The sequence below is a fragment of the Macaca thibetana genome, chromosome 17 (genome assembly GCF_024542745.1).
Source record: "Macaca thibetana thibetana isolate TM-01 chromosome 17, ASM2454274v1, whole genome shotgun sequence".
Lineage (NCBI taxonomy): Eukaryota > Metazoa > Chordata > Mammalia > Primates > Cercopithecidae > Macaca > Macaca thibetana.
This window is the reverse complement of record NC_065594.1, coordinates 4,504,859-4,519,643: the sequence shown is the minus strand read 5'-3', so window position 1 is coordinate 4,519,643 and position 14,785 is coordinate 4,504,859. Positions and strand designations below refer to the sequence as shown.

At 42.8% G+C, this 14,785-nt stretch overlaps 1 protein-coding gene across 1 annotated transcript in view; it reads right to left on the bottom strand.

Annotated features, from left to right (window-relative positions):
• PARP4 (poly(ADP-ribose) polymerase family member 4) overlaps window positions 1-11,893 on the bottom strand; it is a 92,818-nt gene extending 80,925 nt beyond the window's left edge. The window contains exons 1-5 of the mRNA XM_050766806.1: window positions 11,801-11,893; window positions 5,382-5,514; window positions 3,353-3,554; window positions 1,993-2,059; window positions 1,026-1,101 (exon numbers count right to left, since the gene is read on the bottom strand). Coding sequence (XP_050622763.1) covers window positions 1,026-1,101; window positions 1,993-2,059; window positions 3,353-3,554; window positions 5,382-5,513 — 477 coding nt within the window. The 5' untranslated portion in view covers window position 5,514; window positions 11,801-11,893. The remainder of the gene's footprint in view (window positions 1-1,025; window positions 1,102-1,992; window positions 2,060-3,352; window positions 3,555-5,381; window positions 5,515-11,800) is intronic.
• Window positions 11,894-14,785: the final 2,892 nt, after the last annotated feature.

Sequence of the window (14,785 nt, the reverse complement as noted above, 5' to 3'; positions counted from 1 at the left end):
TTGATTATAATTATAAAATATGCTCATTTAGAGATATAATTTAGAAAATACAGAAAAGTATCAAGAAGCAAATTAAAATCTCCTAAAATCCTATGACAGCAATACAATCAGTATTAATATTTTGTTATGTTTCCCTCCTGTGTTTTTACCATCCCATAAATAGATCTGTATATGTTTACACCATACCATTTTTCATGTTTTCTTTATCAAAGAGGGAAATGTTATTTTCAAGTTACATTTTATTAACATATCTCAAAATACAAATGGAACATCACTTTGAAGGGTAGTGTCGATTTATATCTATACGTATATTTTAGAAACAAAGGTCTTGCCATGTTGCCCAGGGTAGCCTCAAACTCCTGGGCTCAAGAGATCCACCTGCCTCAGCCCTCTAAGTAGCTGGGACTGTAGGCAAGTGATGCCACACCAGACACTAGTGTTGATTTTCATTTGCATGACTTTGTGGGGGGAAAAAAAAAAGATTTTGTTTTTGTAACACAAAAGGGATGGAAATGCAACATAGTGTAAATACTTAGTGTCAAACCTTCCCTTTCCAGATACAAGAAACTGTTAATAACAGGGAAGAGGACTTTTATTTTAATGCTGTATTGATATTTTATACTGTTTAAAATTTTTGCTATGAACATGCATTACTTTTATAATACTAAAAATTTAAACATTAATTTATAAACATAAACATTTTCTTGACTATTAAAAATCAGGTCCAGATGCAGTGGCTCATGCCTGTATTCCTAGCACTTTGGGAGGCAAAAGAGGGAGGATGGCTTGAGCCCAGGAGTTCGAGACCAGCAACATAGTGAGACTTTGTCTCCACAAAAATAAATAAATAAATATATAAATAAATAAAATCAACTCATATTTTAAGGAATATATGATATTCAGGATATGCCTAATTTTTCAAAACGGAGAAAATGATTGAATAGGAAAAACAATCAGAAGACATTCAAACAGGTTTTTTTTTTTTTTTTTTTTTTTTTTTTGCTAACTGGAAACCAGATTCTTACTTTCTCCAAGGTGTTATATTTTGCAACTTCAAAATCTTGAGGAAGATGAGGAATTTCAACATTCTCTGTACCAAACCTGAAATTTGCACAGCATATAATTAAAATTTTAACATTAAATGGATTTTAGGTTAAACAGAATTTCATAAAATTTTTCTTGTACATCTTTACAAAATATATGATAGATTCCTTACAAAATACATGGTAAGTCCCTAAGGCCTCCTTAGCTGTTCCAGAAATTGTTAAAAGATCATTTGAAATGAGCTGGATGCCTCCTCTGCATAATTCTCCAGCTCAGATACCCAGTACTGTAGCGACTGCACGGGAAGACGGTGTCCACGCAGCACAGGCAGAGGCAGAAAGAAGTGGGCCACACACTCTGGGAATGGGCTACTTGTGTCTGCTTTGGATCTGACCCTTAGAAGCTATGTCACTCCTCTCCAGACCACAGTCCATTCCTCTCTAAAATGAAGGAGTCAGAACTTCTCATAATTTGTACTTTTCATTTTGTATTTTCTTCTCTTTAAACACTATTAATAACAAATACAACAAGATTGAATGCGATGCCTAGTTAACCCAATGTTTTGCGTGTGCTTTAAGAAGCCATATAGAACTTTAGACTCCCGTACTCCATTTGAGGAAGGCTGTTGCTATTTCCATTTTTGAAAATATCAGGCAAAAGTAACAAACTGTCTTTACTCTAAAGGCTGCTCAGGAAAGTAATAGGATGAAAATAGTTTTTTTTTTTTAATCTAATAATTGCACCCAATCTCATTTAATACTGAGAATTTAAAATAATGATCACTATACTAGTTGAAGAAAAAGACTCAAATAAAAAATCACTGAAGAGTTATATACACAAAATAAAATATGAAAAAGTCTACAAACAGAATTTTAATACTGTGCTTGAGGTTTACACAAGACTTTGCAAACTCTGTAGAGTCCCAGGAATCAGAAAGAAGAAAATTACTCAGTGAGCTCCACAGTGTCTTCCTCCTCTGTAGCACTGTCCGGGCACAGACCTTCTGTTTTCACTTCTAGAATTAAAGCAAACAGCACACTTGTTTACTGCCCAAAGGCTTATTCTATTTCCTTAACCTAAGTGCTGGAATTGTTAAGATTCATAAATATATCCTTAAATTCGTTACAATTTTGGTGATCTAAGGATAACCCGGTGGGAAAAGAGGAAGGTATACTATTATAAGAGGAAGGTATACATTGTAAGAGGAAAGTATAACATTACAAGATAGTGAGAACATCCTCTAATTCTATCTTAACAGGCATATCAGGAGAATTCTCATCTGTTATTATTTGAAACTCACAGAGAGCCGTACAATTTTCAATGGGCACTTTCCTCTTGAAGAGTACAAAGTGCACAGGATCAGAATGAGTTCCCGAGAGTCGGCACATCACGAGCGAAGGAGCTGGAGATGTTCTAGCTTAGAAGAGGGAAAGTCAGGGGCTCTACATGAGCTTTTGCTTCATACTTTTTGTACAGAGAAACAGTAACACCATCTAGAGCACTGTGATATATAGGAATAACTCTTCATGTGAGGACTTCTTTCCAGTTTTATTTATACTGTCAAGATTCCAAAGATCATCAGTGTACTTGTAGTAATTTGGAATCTGAGTAAATTATGCTGGCTGTCATACAATATGTTTTCAATGTGAAAGGAGTTTAGTATTTTGTCTATTTCTATTGTAACTATCATTTGCTGGGACATGTGCTGGGACTGCAGCAGCCCTTCTGGACGATTGTCTAAGGAGGCTCTACCCTGCCAAGTCCTTACGGTATCTAACACATACCATGTGCTTACTGTAAGTTAGTATTTATCAGAACTGTTCGATTTTTGATGTGACTAGGAAGAGTGCATTTCTCATGTCCAAAGGCTTTCTTCTTGGCCAGTTTCCAAAATAAAATCTGGGTTTATAAAGAAAATATGTTTCTGTTGGGGAAACAATCTTTTGTTTGGAAAGAATTTCTTTAGCAAAATGCTGGTCCTCACATTTCCAGTCATTAGGTTGTAGTAACCACTGTTTAACACCAAGGCTTTTCCCTCCCCTAGTTAAAATCACAATCAGGTTTTCTGAGATGATCAGTGTTTTGTGGCCATTTTGAATCTGACCGTACTAGGCTGGATATCAAGAAATCTGTTTCCATTGCTAAAGTAGTCTTTTGTCCTTTGTTATTTTTCTGTCCATTTGCTGAGGTAAGAGAAGTCTGTTTTTGTAGTATTTCTGGTCAATTCTCTGTCTATGATATCTTTGACAAACCCAAATGTGTCCTATAGTACCTATGATACATTAAACGCTTGCTATGAGATACCTACCAGGACCGCTCGCCTTCTGATCAGGAGGTGGTGTGATGTCCAGGGGCTTATTAGGATCATAATTCTTTACATCCAAGAGTTTCTTTTCTCTGATAGATTCCCATATAAAATCTGGGTTTGCAATATGAACGTGGTTCTTTTGGATAGAATTCAGCTGGTACTGACTCAGAACGTCAGCATTGTCTAAGATTACATGTGTGCACTAAGGAAAAAAAGAGTCAATCCATTATGCATCAGGAAAAACAACACTTCAGTAAGTTTTTTGTATCTGTAATCTTCACCCTTAAAAAGTCTTGTTTTAAGGTAGTTTGTGATAATTTTTCTCAAATTTCTAAAAACCTCTATAAATAACAAAGTTTCTAGTTACACAAACATTTTAAAACTCAACTGTTTTTAAAGAATATGGATACAAATGTACCATAATTGATTAACCCTGGAGGTTATTTCTAAATTTTCATTATTGTAAACAATGCTGTGATGACTATCCTCATGTACACATCTTTGTGCACTTGGTCAATTATTTTCTTAGTAGTGGAAACGGAGGTTCAGAGGTTACTCATTATTTTAATTTGTAATTTTAAAAAATCTTCTTTTTTTGTAGAGATGGGGTCTTGCTATGTTGACCAGGCTGGTCTTGAACTCTCAGCCTCAAGTGATTCTCCCATCTCAGCTGGGTTTACAGGCATGAGCCACTATGCCCAGCTTATACTATTATTTATTTTTTAATAAACAGTAAATTCACATTGTAGAATATCTAAAAAATAAAATAAAAATGATGACATGTTAACTTCATCCTCACTGTTGTTCCCAGTTCCTCTCTGCAGAGGCACCTGCTGTCACTTGCTCCTCACAAATCCTGTGGAGCTACACTGTGCATAGACACATGGCAGCGTGCTACTCAGCCTCTTCCGTGCTGGCTTTTCCACTGAATTTATCTTGGCAGTTGTTCCTCATCATTACATATAGAGCTGCCTCCTTCTCTACAGGAGCTGGGATGCACATTTCACATGTTTATGTACATTGACTTCCACAAGGTTGCACTCACAGTATGTGAGTTTCTAAAGGGGAGAGACCAGGTTGGCAGTTCTCCACACAGAAGACAAACTGAGAAGGGAGAGCAGGCATGAATTATTCATCTGTCCACAGAGATGGTGAGACAGCTCGGTGTGGGAAGCCGTATAAGCGAAGTATATACAATTCTACCTGAATTGGAAGTAAACAGGGACACTGCATTTCTGGTATTCAGCTGGAGTTGAACACGCTTCACAGAACAGATGAGGCTCACTATGGCCAAGCCCCAGAGCTGAGGCCCAGGGAGGGGCAGGCTGAGTCAGCTCATCAATCCGTCAGCAGAGGGAACAGCAGAGGACAGGGACAGGCCAGTCTGGCACCTAGAGCCTTTGGATTTCTATTTTTACTTCTTACAGTGAGGTGGTTTAAAAAAGAGGAGGTTAGACTGAATTATTTCCAAGATTTCATCCAGCTGTAAAATCCTATTATTCTGAACTGCCAGGCTTACAAGTTCAAGAGGCAGAAAGTAGATTCCTGCAGCCTTTAAATGAACAGAACAAACAGCAGAAGCTACACTGCGAAGATGAGTCTGCACTGCATGTCTTTCCTTCTGCCCCCAGGAACCTGGCTCACCAGTGGATCACTCCAGCGTTGACAGACTGGTGAGTGACGACAGTGCACTTTTTGCAAATCCTGTGCACTATGACTTTTCTCCTTCAAGAATAGATATGGCTGGTCTGAAATTCTATTTTCATATTTGGCTGTGCTCTAGTAATATCCTATTTCATAGGACATGTGGGACTGTCCTGCAGTTCAAGGAAGAGAGAGAGGACAGGGCTGGGCCTCCTCTGCCTCTCTGGGCCCAGCCTCCCAATGGGCCATGTCACAGCCTCTCCTGATGAACTTCGAGTAGCTCACTGTGTCCTGCTGCTAATCTCTGCTTCCTCTTCTAACCAAGACCCCGATCCCCAAATGCGCGATATTTTATCACACTGTAGTTTATGACATTTGGAAATACCTGAGGATTTAATGAAAAGGAAAACTTTCCACCGTTTTCCTTAATGTCAGTTTGTAGCTTTTTCTTCTGCTGCCGAGGTAAGTACTTCACTTTCAGACAGAAGATACAATTTGCAAAGATTCCCATCATCATCCTGTAGGAAAAAAGTTTTTAAGGACTCTCTCTTAAGTAAATATAATTGACAGTGAATTTAGATTATACAAGCAAACTGTGGGAAAATTGGGCATTATCTTAAGAAAGATATTGTAATCATGTTATCAATTGAACATTGCAAAAGCTGAATAATATCCTAGCTTGCAACATGTGTGTTGGTTTAAGAATCACTTCTAGCTTTTATGATTGATATTACAACACCAAAAATCCCTTTGTACAGGCTCATAATATACATCTGAATAAAAACATGACAGATTTCAGTTACAGATCAAGTGTGTGACTCCAGAACACGGAACCATTTACTTCTAAATTAAAAATTAACATTATTTGATAGTGAAACCCTGAGTTTTTTATACTTAATTCTAGGCATTCAAAAAGACTCTTTATGTGGGTTTCTGTTAGGCCATTCTGGGGAAAAACTGAACAACTGGTAATAAAAATATACAACTATGTTTAAATGGAATATGTATGTGTACGTATACACACATATATATTCTGCATTTGGGTTAATTTTTTTTTTTTTGGAGACAGAATCTCACTCTGTCACCCAGGCTGGAGCGCAGTGGTGTGACCTCAGCTCACTGCAACCTCCGCCTCCCTGGTTCAAGTGATTCCCCTGCCTCAGCCTCCTCCTGCCTCAGCCTCCCAAGTAGCTGGGACTACATGTGCGCACCACCACACGTGGCTAATTTGTGTATTTTTAGTAGAGAGGAGGTTTCACCATGTTGACCAGGCTGGGCTCAAACCCAGCCTCCCAAAGTGCTGGGATTACAAATGTGAGGCACCACACCCAGCCTGGATTAATTTAATTCATTTACTATGCCATGCATTCTCAATTTTGTATTGAAATGTGTATTTAACAATAAATTAATACATGGTGAAAAATTGGGTTTAATTTCCACTATTTGTAAATTTTTTTTTTTTTTTTTTGAGACAGAATCTCACTCTGTCACCCAGGCTGGAGTGCACTGGTGCAATTTTGGCTCACTGCAACCTCCACCCCCTGGATTCAATCAATTCTCCTGCCTCAGTCTCCCAAGTAGCTGACATTACAGGTGTCCACCAAGACACCTGGCTAATTTTCGTATTTTTAGTAGAGTCGGGGGTTTCACCATGTTGGCCAGGCTGGTCTTGAACTTCTGACCTCAAGCGATCTGCCCACCTTGGCCTCCCAAAAATCTGGGATTACAGGTGTGAGCCACCGCGCCTGGCTCTTTTTTTTTTTTTTTTAAAGACAGGGTATCACTCTGTTGCCCAGGCTGGAGTACAGTGGCAGATCTCAGCTCACTGCAATCTCTGCCCACTGCAATCTCTGCCTTCCGGGAAGGAAAGGTGAGGGTTAAAGAAAGACAGACAGACAGACACACACACACACACACGCATACACAGAGGGGTGAGAGAGAGAGAGCGAGAGAGCAAGAGAGAGAGATTGAGAGATTGAGAGACTGAGATTGCAAATGCAGGCTTTATGTCCAGCATAAAACCTACAGAAGTAGGGGAGCAGCCTAATGCCAGAGCCCACTGCTGCCTACAGGCTGACAGTACGTATAGGTATGGGCGGGAAGAGTCTGGGTAGTATGGCTTGTTGCCCCGCAGGATATCAATAAGATGTTCGCATGATTTGTATTGATTTGTAACCCGGAATGAGGGTTCTGGCCCTTATTCAGGCGGGATGTTATCGTGGTGTTCCTTGGACCTTTGCCCAGCAAGAGATGAGAGGGATGTTTCTTTAGATGAGTCTTTGTTGGCCTTGTGGTCAGGTGGCTGGGAAGGATGTTTCTCACCACCCCAACCCGGGAGAACTGTTTCACCTTGACCAAGGTCTGCAAAACAGCGGGGAGCTTACAAAATGTTACAGTTTGTGCTAACGCCGGGTTCAAGCAATTCTCCTGCCTCAGCCTCCCGAGTAGCTGGGACTACAGGCGCCCGCCACCACCATGCCCGGCTAATTTTTTCTATTTTTAGTAGAGACGGGGTTTCACCACGTTGCCCAGACCAGTATTTGTCAATTTTTAAAAGCAAGGAGTCACGTCTAACAGGCTCCCCCAAAGTAAGCTGCAGTTTGGCAAAGCGGTTCCCAAGTCCTGTGCTAGTTTGAGGATCGCGGTTGCAGGTCCTGTGTTAGTTTGGGTAGGCAGGGCAGGCTCTCTGCTGCGGCCCCGCGCGTCTTGGGACTAAGCTGAGTCGCTGCAAGGCCACAGCCCTGCACCGCGGTTGGGCTCCGCATTTCTCCTTTACTCTGCCTGCCCTTTTACCTCCTGCTCCCACAGGCCGGAGGCCCCGCCCTACCTAGGCCCTTTGCCCTGTGTGTGTTGGAGCCCATTCCCTGGGCTCCCAATTGAGGACACAATGCCAGTGCCTCCGTGACACCTCACTTCTGGGTCTCCTTGGTACCACAGAGGCGCCACATCCCCAGCCCAGGCCTCCTCCTCCCCTCTTGGCTGGAGACAACTACTGGGTGCTATTCTTGACTCCTTGCAGCCCCATCTCCTTCTGCCAGTTGTACCTCTTCCATCACAGCCCCCGATACAGCCCCAATCTATAGAACTTGTCCCTCCTGCTGCCACCCTGGCCCACGCCCTCTCATCCTGACCGGCTCCCACTCCTGTTGCGCCTGCGGTTCAATCTCTTCTCCACGCTGCAGCTTGAGGAATCTTGGTTTTTGGTTTTAAATTACATTTCAGATAAAATACAAATTGTTTATCATGGTTCAAGGCCAGCAGCTATCTCATTCCCTCCTGGCCACACTGGCCTTTTCTTCAGGAGGAAGAAACCCACAGCTTGGTCCTCCAAGTCTTGACACATGCTGTTATATCTTATAGTTCTTCTCCCTGGGACCCCCAGCCCTTCCTCACCCCATGCTGTCTCCCCCATCCAGGACACAATGAATGAACATATTAAGGATTCATATTTTTAAATCTTTCTTTTGAGGTCCAGTTAAACTGAAGTCTCTTGATGTAATTCTGCCTTTCCATAACATTAGTATGTAAAAGTTTCATTTGCTGACTGCCTCTTACATTCAATAATTAGCATCTGTGCAGAGATAGGAGGGATGAAATGAGGGGTACCGTAAAAGAGATTACACCGGGCCAGGCACGGTGGCTCACGCCTGTAATCCCAGCACTTTGGGAGGCCGAGACGGGCAGATCACAAGGTCCGGAGATCGAGACTATCCTGGCTAACACGGTGAAACCCCGTCTCTACTGAAAAAAATACAAAAAACTAGCCGGGCGAGGTGGCGGCGCCTGTAGTCCCAGCTACTCGGGAGGCTGAGGCAGGAGAATGGCGTAAACCCGGGAGGCGGAGCTTGCAGTGAGCTGTGATCACGCCACTGCACTCCAGCCTGGGTGACAGAGACCCTATCTCAAAAAAAAAAAAAAAAAAAAATTATCAAAAAATTATTGAATTGTACAATTAAAATGAGTAAATTTAATGGTATGTAAATTGTACCCCAATACATTTTTAAATAGTACTTTTTGGATATATAATAGTTGTACATATCAATAAAGTTGTTTTTAAAAAAGCACCTGATCCCTCCATCCAGAAATAACCCCACTGTTGATTTTGTTTTTTGAGCCAGTCTCGCTCTGTCACCCAGGCTGGAGTGCAGTGGCACGATCTCAGCTCACTGCAACCTCTGCCTCCCAGGTTCAAGTAATTCTTGTGCCTCAGCCTCCAAGTAGCTGGGACTACAGGCACGCGCCACCATGCCCACCTAATTGTTGTATTTTTAGTAGAGATGGGAGTTTCACCACGTTGGCCAAGCTGGTCTCAAACTCCTGGCTCAAGTGATCCACCCACCTCTGCCTCCCAAAGTGCTAGGATTACAGTCATGAGCCGCCGCACCTGGCCCCCACTGTTGATATTTTAATATTTTTTCTGGTATTATTCTTTCTTGTATCATTGTATTTTCTAAATTATTAATATTCTATATCCAATGTTATAGCCAGTTGCTCTTATTTTACTTTTTAAATAGGACTTTCACCTTCACAGCTTATTTAGCTTTCAGTGATATTCTCCCTATGTCAGTAAATATTCTTTGAAGGTGTTTTTAGTGGTTACATAAGCTTTGCATTTATTTCATCCTTCCCCAAGTCATCAGATACTTGGTTACTTAAGTGTTCACTATTTGAAATACACTTTAATTAAAATGTTTGTACATATATTTTTTGGCCACATCTCTGTCATAGTTTCCCTAGAGTTGATGGCCAGAAGTGGAATTAGTGAATCAAGGAGTATAAACATTTTTTAGCCTTTTAAACATTGTGGTAAAACATGCAGAAGATAAAATTTACCATCTTAACCATTTTAAGTGTACAGTTCAGTGGCATTAAGTACATACACACAGTTGTGAAATCAAAGTATAAACATTTTATTTTACTGGAGGCAGGGTGTGGCTGTGTATCCCAGGCTGGAGTGCAGTGGTGCAGTCACTGTCACAGCTCACTGCAACCTCAACCTCCCTTCCCAGCAATCCTTTCACCCCGGGCTCCTTAGTAGCTGGGACCCCAGGCCTGCACCACCATGCCCAGCTTATTTTTGGAGTCAGGTCTTACTATGTTGCCCAGGCTGGTCACAGAGTCCTGGGCTCAGGCGATCCTCCTGCCTCAGCCTCCCAGAGTGCTGGGGTTATAGGTGTGAGCTGTCGTGCCCGGCCCAGAGTAAAAACATACTAAACATAAATCTGCAGTGTGCTCTTAGCACCTGTGGCTGCATGGAAGGTATGGAAAGGCACACTTTGGGTTTCGTGAAATCTCAAGTCAGGCCTTGACTTCTCTCTTTCCACAGATTCATCTCTAGTCTCTCTAAAAAGCCAGGCCTCTTCTGGGTTAACAGCTCCTAACCGACATGCGCCACCAGTTCTTCCTTGTTTCAAAATGTTCTCTAAACACAGAGTTAGTTCATGTTTTCATCAGCGCTGATTATGCAGACATGAGATGTGGCAGACACCGAGCTAGGGGCTGGTTATTCTCTAAGGCAAATCTGCAGTCACTCCAGCCTGTCCCTCTTCCCAGCTTCTTAAATATAGCATTCACAGAGTGTCTTCCGTCCAAAGACAGCAGGGCAAAGCCCCGGTTCCTAAGAAACCCTCAGCACGCCTCCTCACAAACTCCTGGCTGCTCTATCCACAAACCATTGGTGTAGGTGGAATCAAGGGGCTTCCTGCTTCACAGGTCTTTGTCTTTAGCACTGGCAAAACCGCAAGGAGTCCCTTTCTGGGTAGCCTTGATTCTAGAGCTTCCGCCTTCCAAAGTGTGTGAGTCACCGCACGCTAAGATCACTTTTGATATACAGTGGGCATTCAATAAAAGCTTGCTTACTAAAAACTCTCACACGCATCCATTAAAGCCCAGGATTACAGAAAAGCCTTCTGACACTTTTCGCATTTTGGACCCAAATGGCATCAGTAATGCACCTTCCTAATGGGATTATTAAACCCTTAAACAACAAACGTACTACTTTTATTTCCACTCCTATGACTTACAGTAGCTCTACGCACACAGACAGGACCTAATGTTTACTCAACAAATGATCAAGTCAGATGTAATGAAATAATCTGCAACACGCACATACTCAGAGCGAATTTCCCCTTTATCAAAGCACTATGCTTGGACATTGTCATATAATTGTTGTCATGCAGCAGTCCAGAATCGAAAGTGCTTGGGCTTGAATATTTAGCAGCGCCTTGGTTTTCTAGAAGCTGAGATCTACCAACTCGACCCCTGGGTGAATCATTTGGCCCTCCCACCAATTACTTGACTGAGTTAGAGGTTTTCAACTTTGGACCTCAACAAACACATTGTTTCTACCACGGTGTTCCCAATACGGGGTCAGATGGTACTTCCTGATTACTCACCAAACCCCCTTACTTTTGCACAATTTGAAACCTAACTTTAGGAAAGAAGGCCATTTGGCATAAAGGAAACAAGAAACAGCACATTCTACTGCGAACCACACCGCCCGGGGTCCGGAGACTTGGTGTGAGTGCCGGCTCCGGTGGGCGCCCCCCACCGCACCCAGTTTCTCGTCACCCGGGCTGCACTGCGGGGCTGAGCGGAACGACCGCAACATCCCTCCCGAGCGCGCTGGCTGCACTAGCTCGTCCGCCCCGGGCCTCACAGCGCCATCAGGCCCCCAGCGCCGACGCCGCGCAGGACAAGGGCGCAGCCACTGGCGGAGAAGGCGCCGCGCAGAGCACACGGGCCACTTCCTGGCCAGGACTGCAGGGACCTTGGGCAGCCCCCGACCCCGCCGCGCCCACGCACCTGCCAGAGGATCCCGCCGGCTCCCGGCGCTCCGATTCCGCTCCTGGCACTCCGTGCTTCCGGATTCTAGGCTCTCCCTGCCCCGGGGCTGGGCGGGCGCCACTGCGCCGGAACCCCGCCCCGCACCAGGCCAGCGCAGCGTCCCACGCAGGGACAGTCACCAGAACGCGCCTGGAATCGGGTCCGCCCGGTGGGGAGCGGGACCCGGCCTCTGGCGGGGTTTCTCTTCCAAAATCAGCCGCAGGGTTCAGGGCTTTGTTTCAGTTTCCTATTTCAGGAGGGATTTGGCCAATGAGGATTAATACAGAGCTCGGCTTTGGGAGAGGTGGGTGGATGGTGCTGTCCTTTAACTGAGAAATGGAAGGGATTCACAAGGGTAGGAAAGAAAAAAATTTCGGGAAAGTTTGGGCAAACAGGAGAATAAGATAATACATTTAGTTTAAGCCTTCCTGAGTTTGAAATTCGTGATAGTGTTTGTAAGCAGTTGGAAATATATTTATCCGCCATTCAAGAGAGGCGGAGGCTGGAGATACAGATCTGAGATTCACTGAAATGGGAATAAAGCAATGCGGAAGATTCAGATTTTTAGGATACTGAATAAAATGAGAATAGAAAGGATAGCGTAGAGAATAGAGTGGAAAGGGTATGGCGTTGAATCCTGACTCCACAATTTATTACGGAGGGGCTTGGGGACAAGGTAATTTACCAAGTTTCATCATTACAACCTACTCTATAGGGTTGTCCAAGAAACCAGAGATTCTAGGGGAGGAGAGAGACTGATTCCTAGAGTTACCACATCATAATGTTCACAATGTCCAATCTTCAACAAAAAACTATGAGGCATGCAAAAAAATAAAGTTAAAAAATGGCCAATTCAAAGGAAAAAAGAAATGAACAGAAATTGTCCCTGAGCCAAGGAAGCACAGACATAGGAATTATTAGACAAATACTTTAAACTGTCTTAAACATTGACAAAAAGTGAAGGGAAACATAGAAAAATAACTGAAAGAACCAGGAGAACAAGGTCTCAATAAATAGAGAATATGCAATAGAAGACATGCAAATGGTCAACAAACATGAAAAAAAGCTCAACATCACTAATCATCAGAGAAGTGAAAAAACTACAATGAGATCCCATCTTACACCTGTCAGAATGGTTATTATTAAAAAGTCAAGGAACAACAGATGCTGGCAAGGCTGTACTGAAAAGGAAATGCTTATACACTATCAGTGGGAATGTAAATTAGTTGAACCACTGTGGAAAGCAGTTTGGAGATTTCTCGAAGTGCTGAAAACAGAACTGCCATTCGACCCAGCTATCCCATTACTGGGTACACATCCAAAAGAAAACTCATTCTGCCAAAAAGACACATGCACTAGTATGTTCATCACAGCACTATTCACAATACCAAAGACACGGAATCAACTCAGGTGCCCATCGACAATGGACTGGATAAAGAAAATGTGGTACATATGCACCATGGGATACTATGAAGTCATAAAAAGAATGAAATCATGTCCTTTGCAGCAACATGGACGCAACTGGAGGCCACTATCCTAAGTGAATTAATAAAGGAACAGAAAAACCAAATACCGCATGTTCAAATTTGTAAATGGGAGCTAAACACTGGGTACCCATGGATATAAGGATGGCAACAATAGACACTGCGGACTACTAGATGAGGAGGGAGGGAAAGGGGCAAGGGTTGAAAGAACTATTGGGTACAATGCTCAGTATCTGGGTGAGGGGCTCAATCATACCCCAAACCTCAGCACCACAAATTATACCTAAGTAACAAACCTGCACATGCACCCTCTGAATCTAAAGTAAAAGTTGAAATTATTTTAAAGATAAAGATTAATAAAGAGATAGAAATTATAAAAGGAACCAAACAGAAATTTTGGAACTGAAAAGAACCAACAAAATTGTATAGTTAAAAAGTACAATAGGATGAGGCATGGTGGCTCATGCCTGTAAACCTACCATCTTGGGAGGCCAAGGCAGGAGGAGCACTTGAGGCTTAGCGTTTGCCTTGGCAACATAGCAAGACCCCATCTCTACAAAAAAATTAAATTAACTGGGCATGGTGGCACATGCCTGTGACCCTAGCTACCCAGGAGGCTAAGGCAGGAGGATCACTTGAGGCCAGGAGTCCATGGCTGCAGTGAGCTATGATCACACTCGTGCACTCCAGCCTGGGTGACAGAGCAACACCTTGTCTCTTAAAAAAAAAAAAAAAAGAAAAGTTTAAAAAGTACAATAACTTAAATGAAAAATTCACAAGTGATGCACAACAGATTTGAGCAGGTGAAAGAAGGAATGAGCCAACTTGAAAACAATGGAAATTGGCCGGGCGCGGTGGCTCAAGCCTGTAATCCCAGCACTTTGGGAGGCCGAGACGGGTGGATCACGAGGTCAGAAGATCGAGACCATCCTGGATAAAACGGTGAAACCCCGTCTCTACTAAGGAATACAAAAAATTAGCCAGGCGAGGCGGCGGGCGCCTGTAGTCCCAGCTACTCGGGAGGCTGAGGCCGGAGAATGGCGTGAACCCGGGAGGCGGAGCTTGCAGTGAGCTGAGATCCGGCCACTGCACTCCAGCCTGGGCTACAGAGCGAGACTCCGTCTCAAAAAAAAAAAAAAAAAAAAAAAAAAAAAAAAAAAAACAATGGAAATTATTAAGTCTAAGGAGTAGAAAGTAAAAGAATGAAGAACAAAGTCCAAAAGAGTTATAGACACCATCAAGTGTACCAGCACATGGATAATGGGAGTCCCAGAAATAAGAGGGTAAAAAGAACGCAGAGTGTTTGCAGAGTGTTCAGAGTGACTGAATAAACAGTGGCCCCAAAGTCCCAATTTGATAAAAGACATAATGTAACATTTCCAATAAGCTCAATGAACTTTAAGTATGATATACTCAAGGAGTTCACAATAGCATTATATTAATATTCAAACTGTTGAAAGCCAAAGACAGAGAAGCTTAA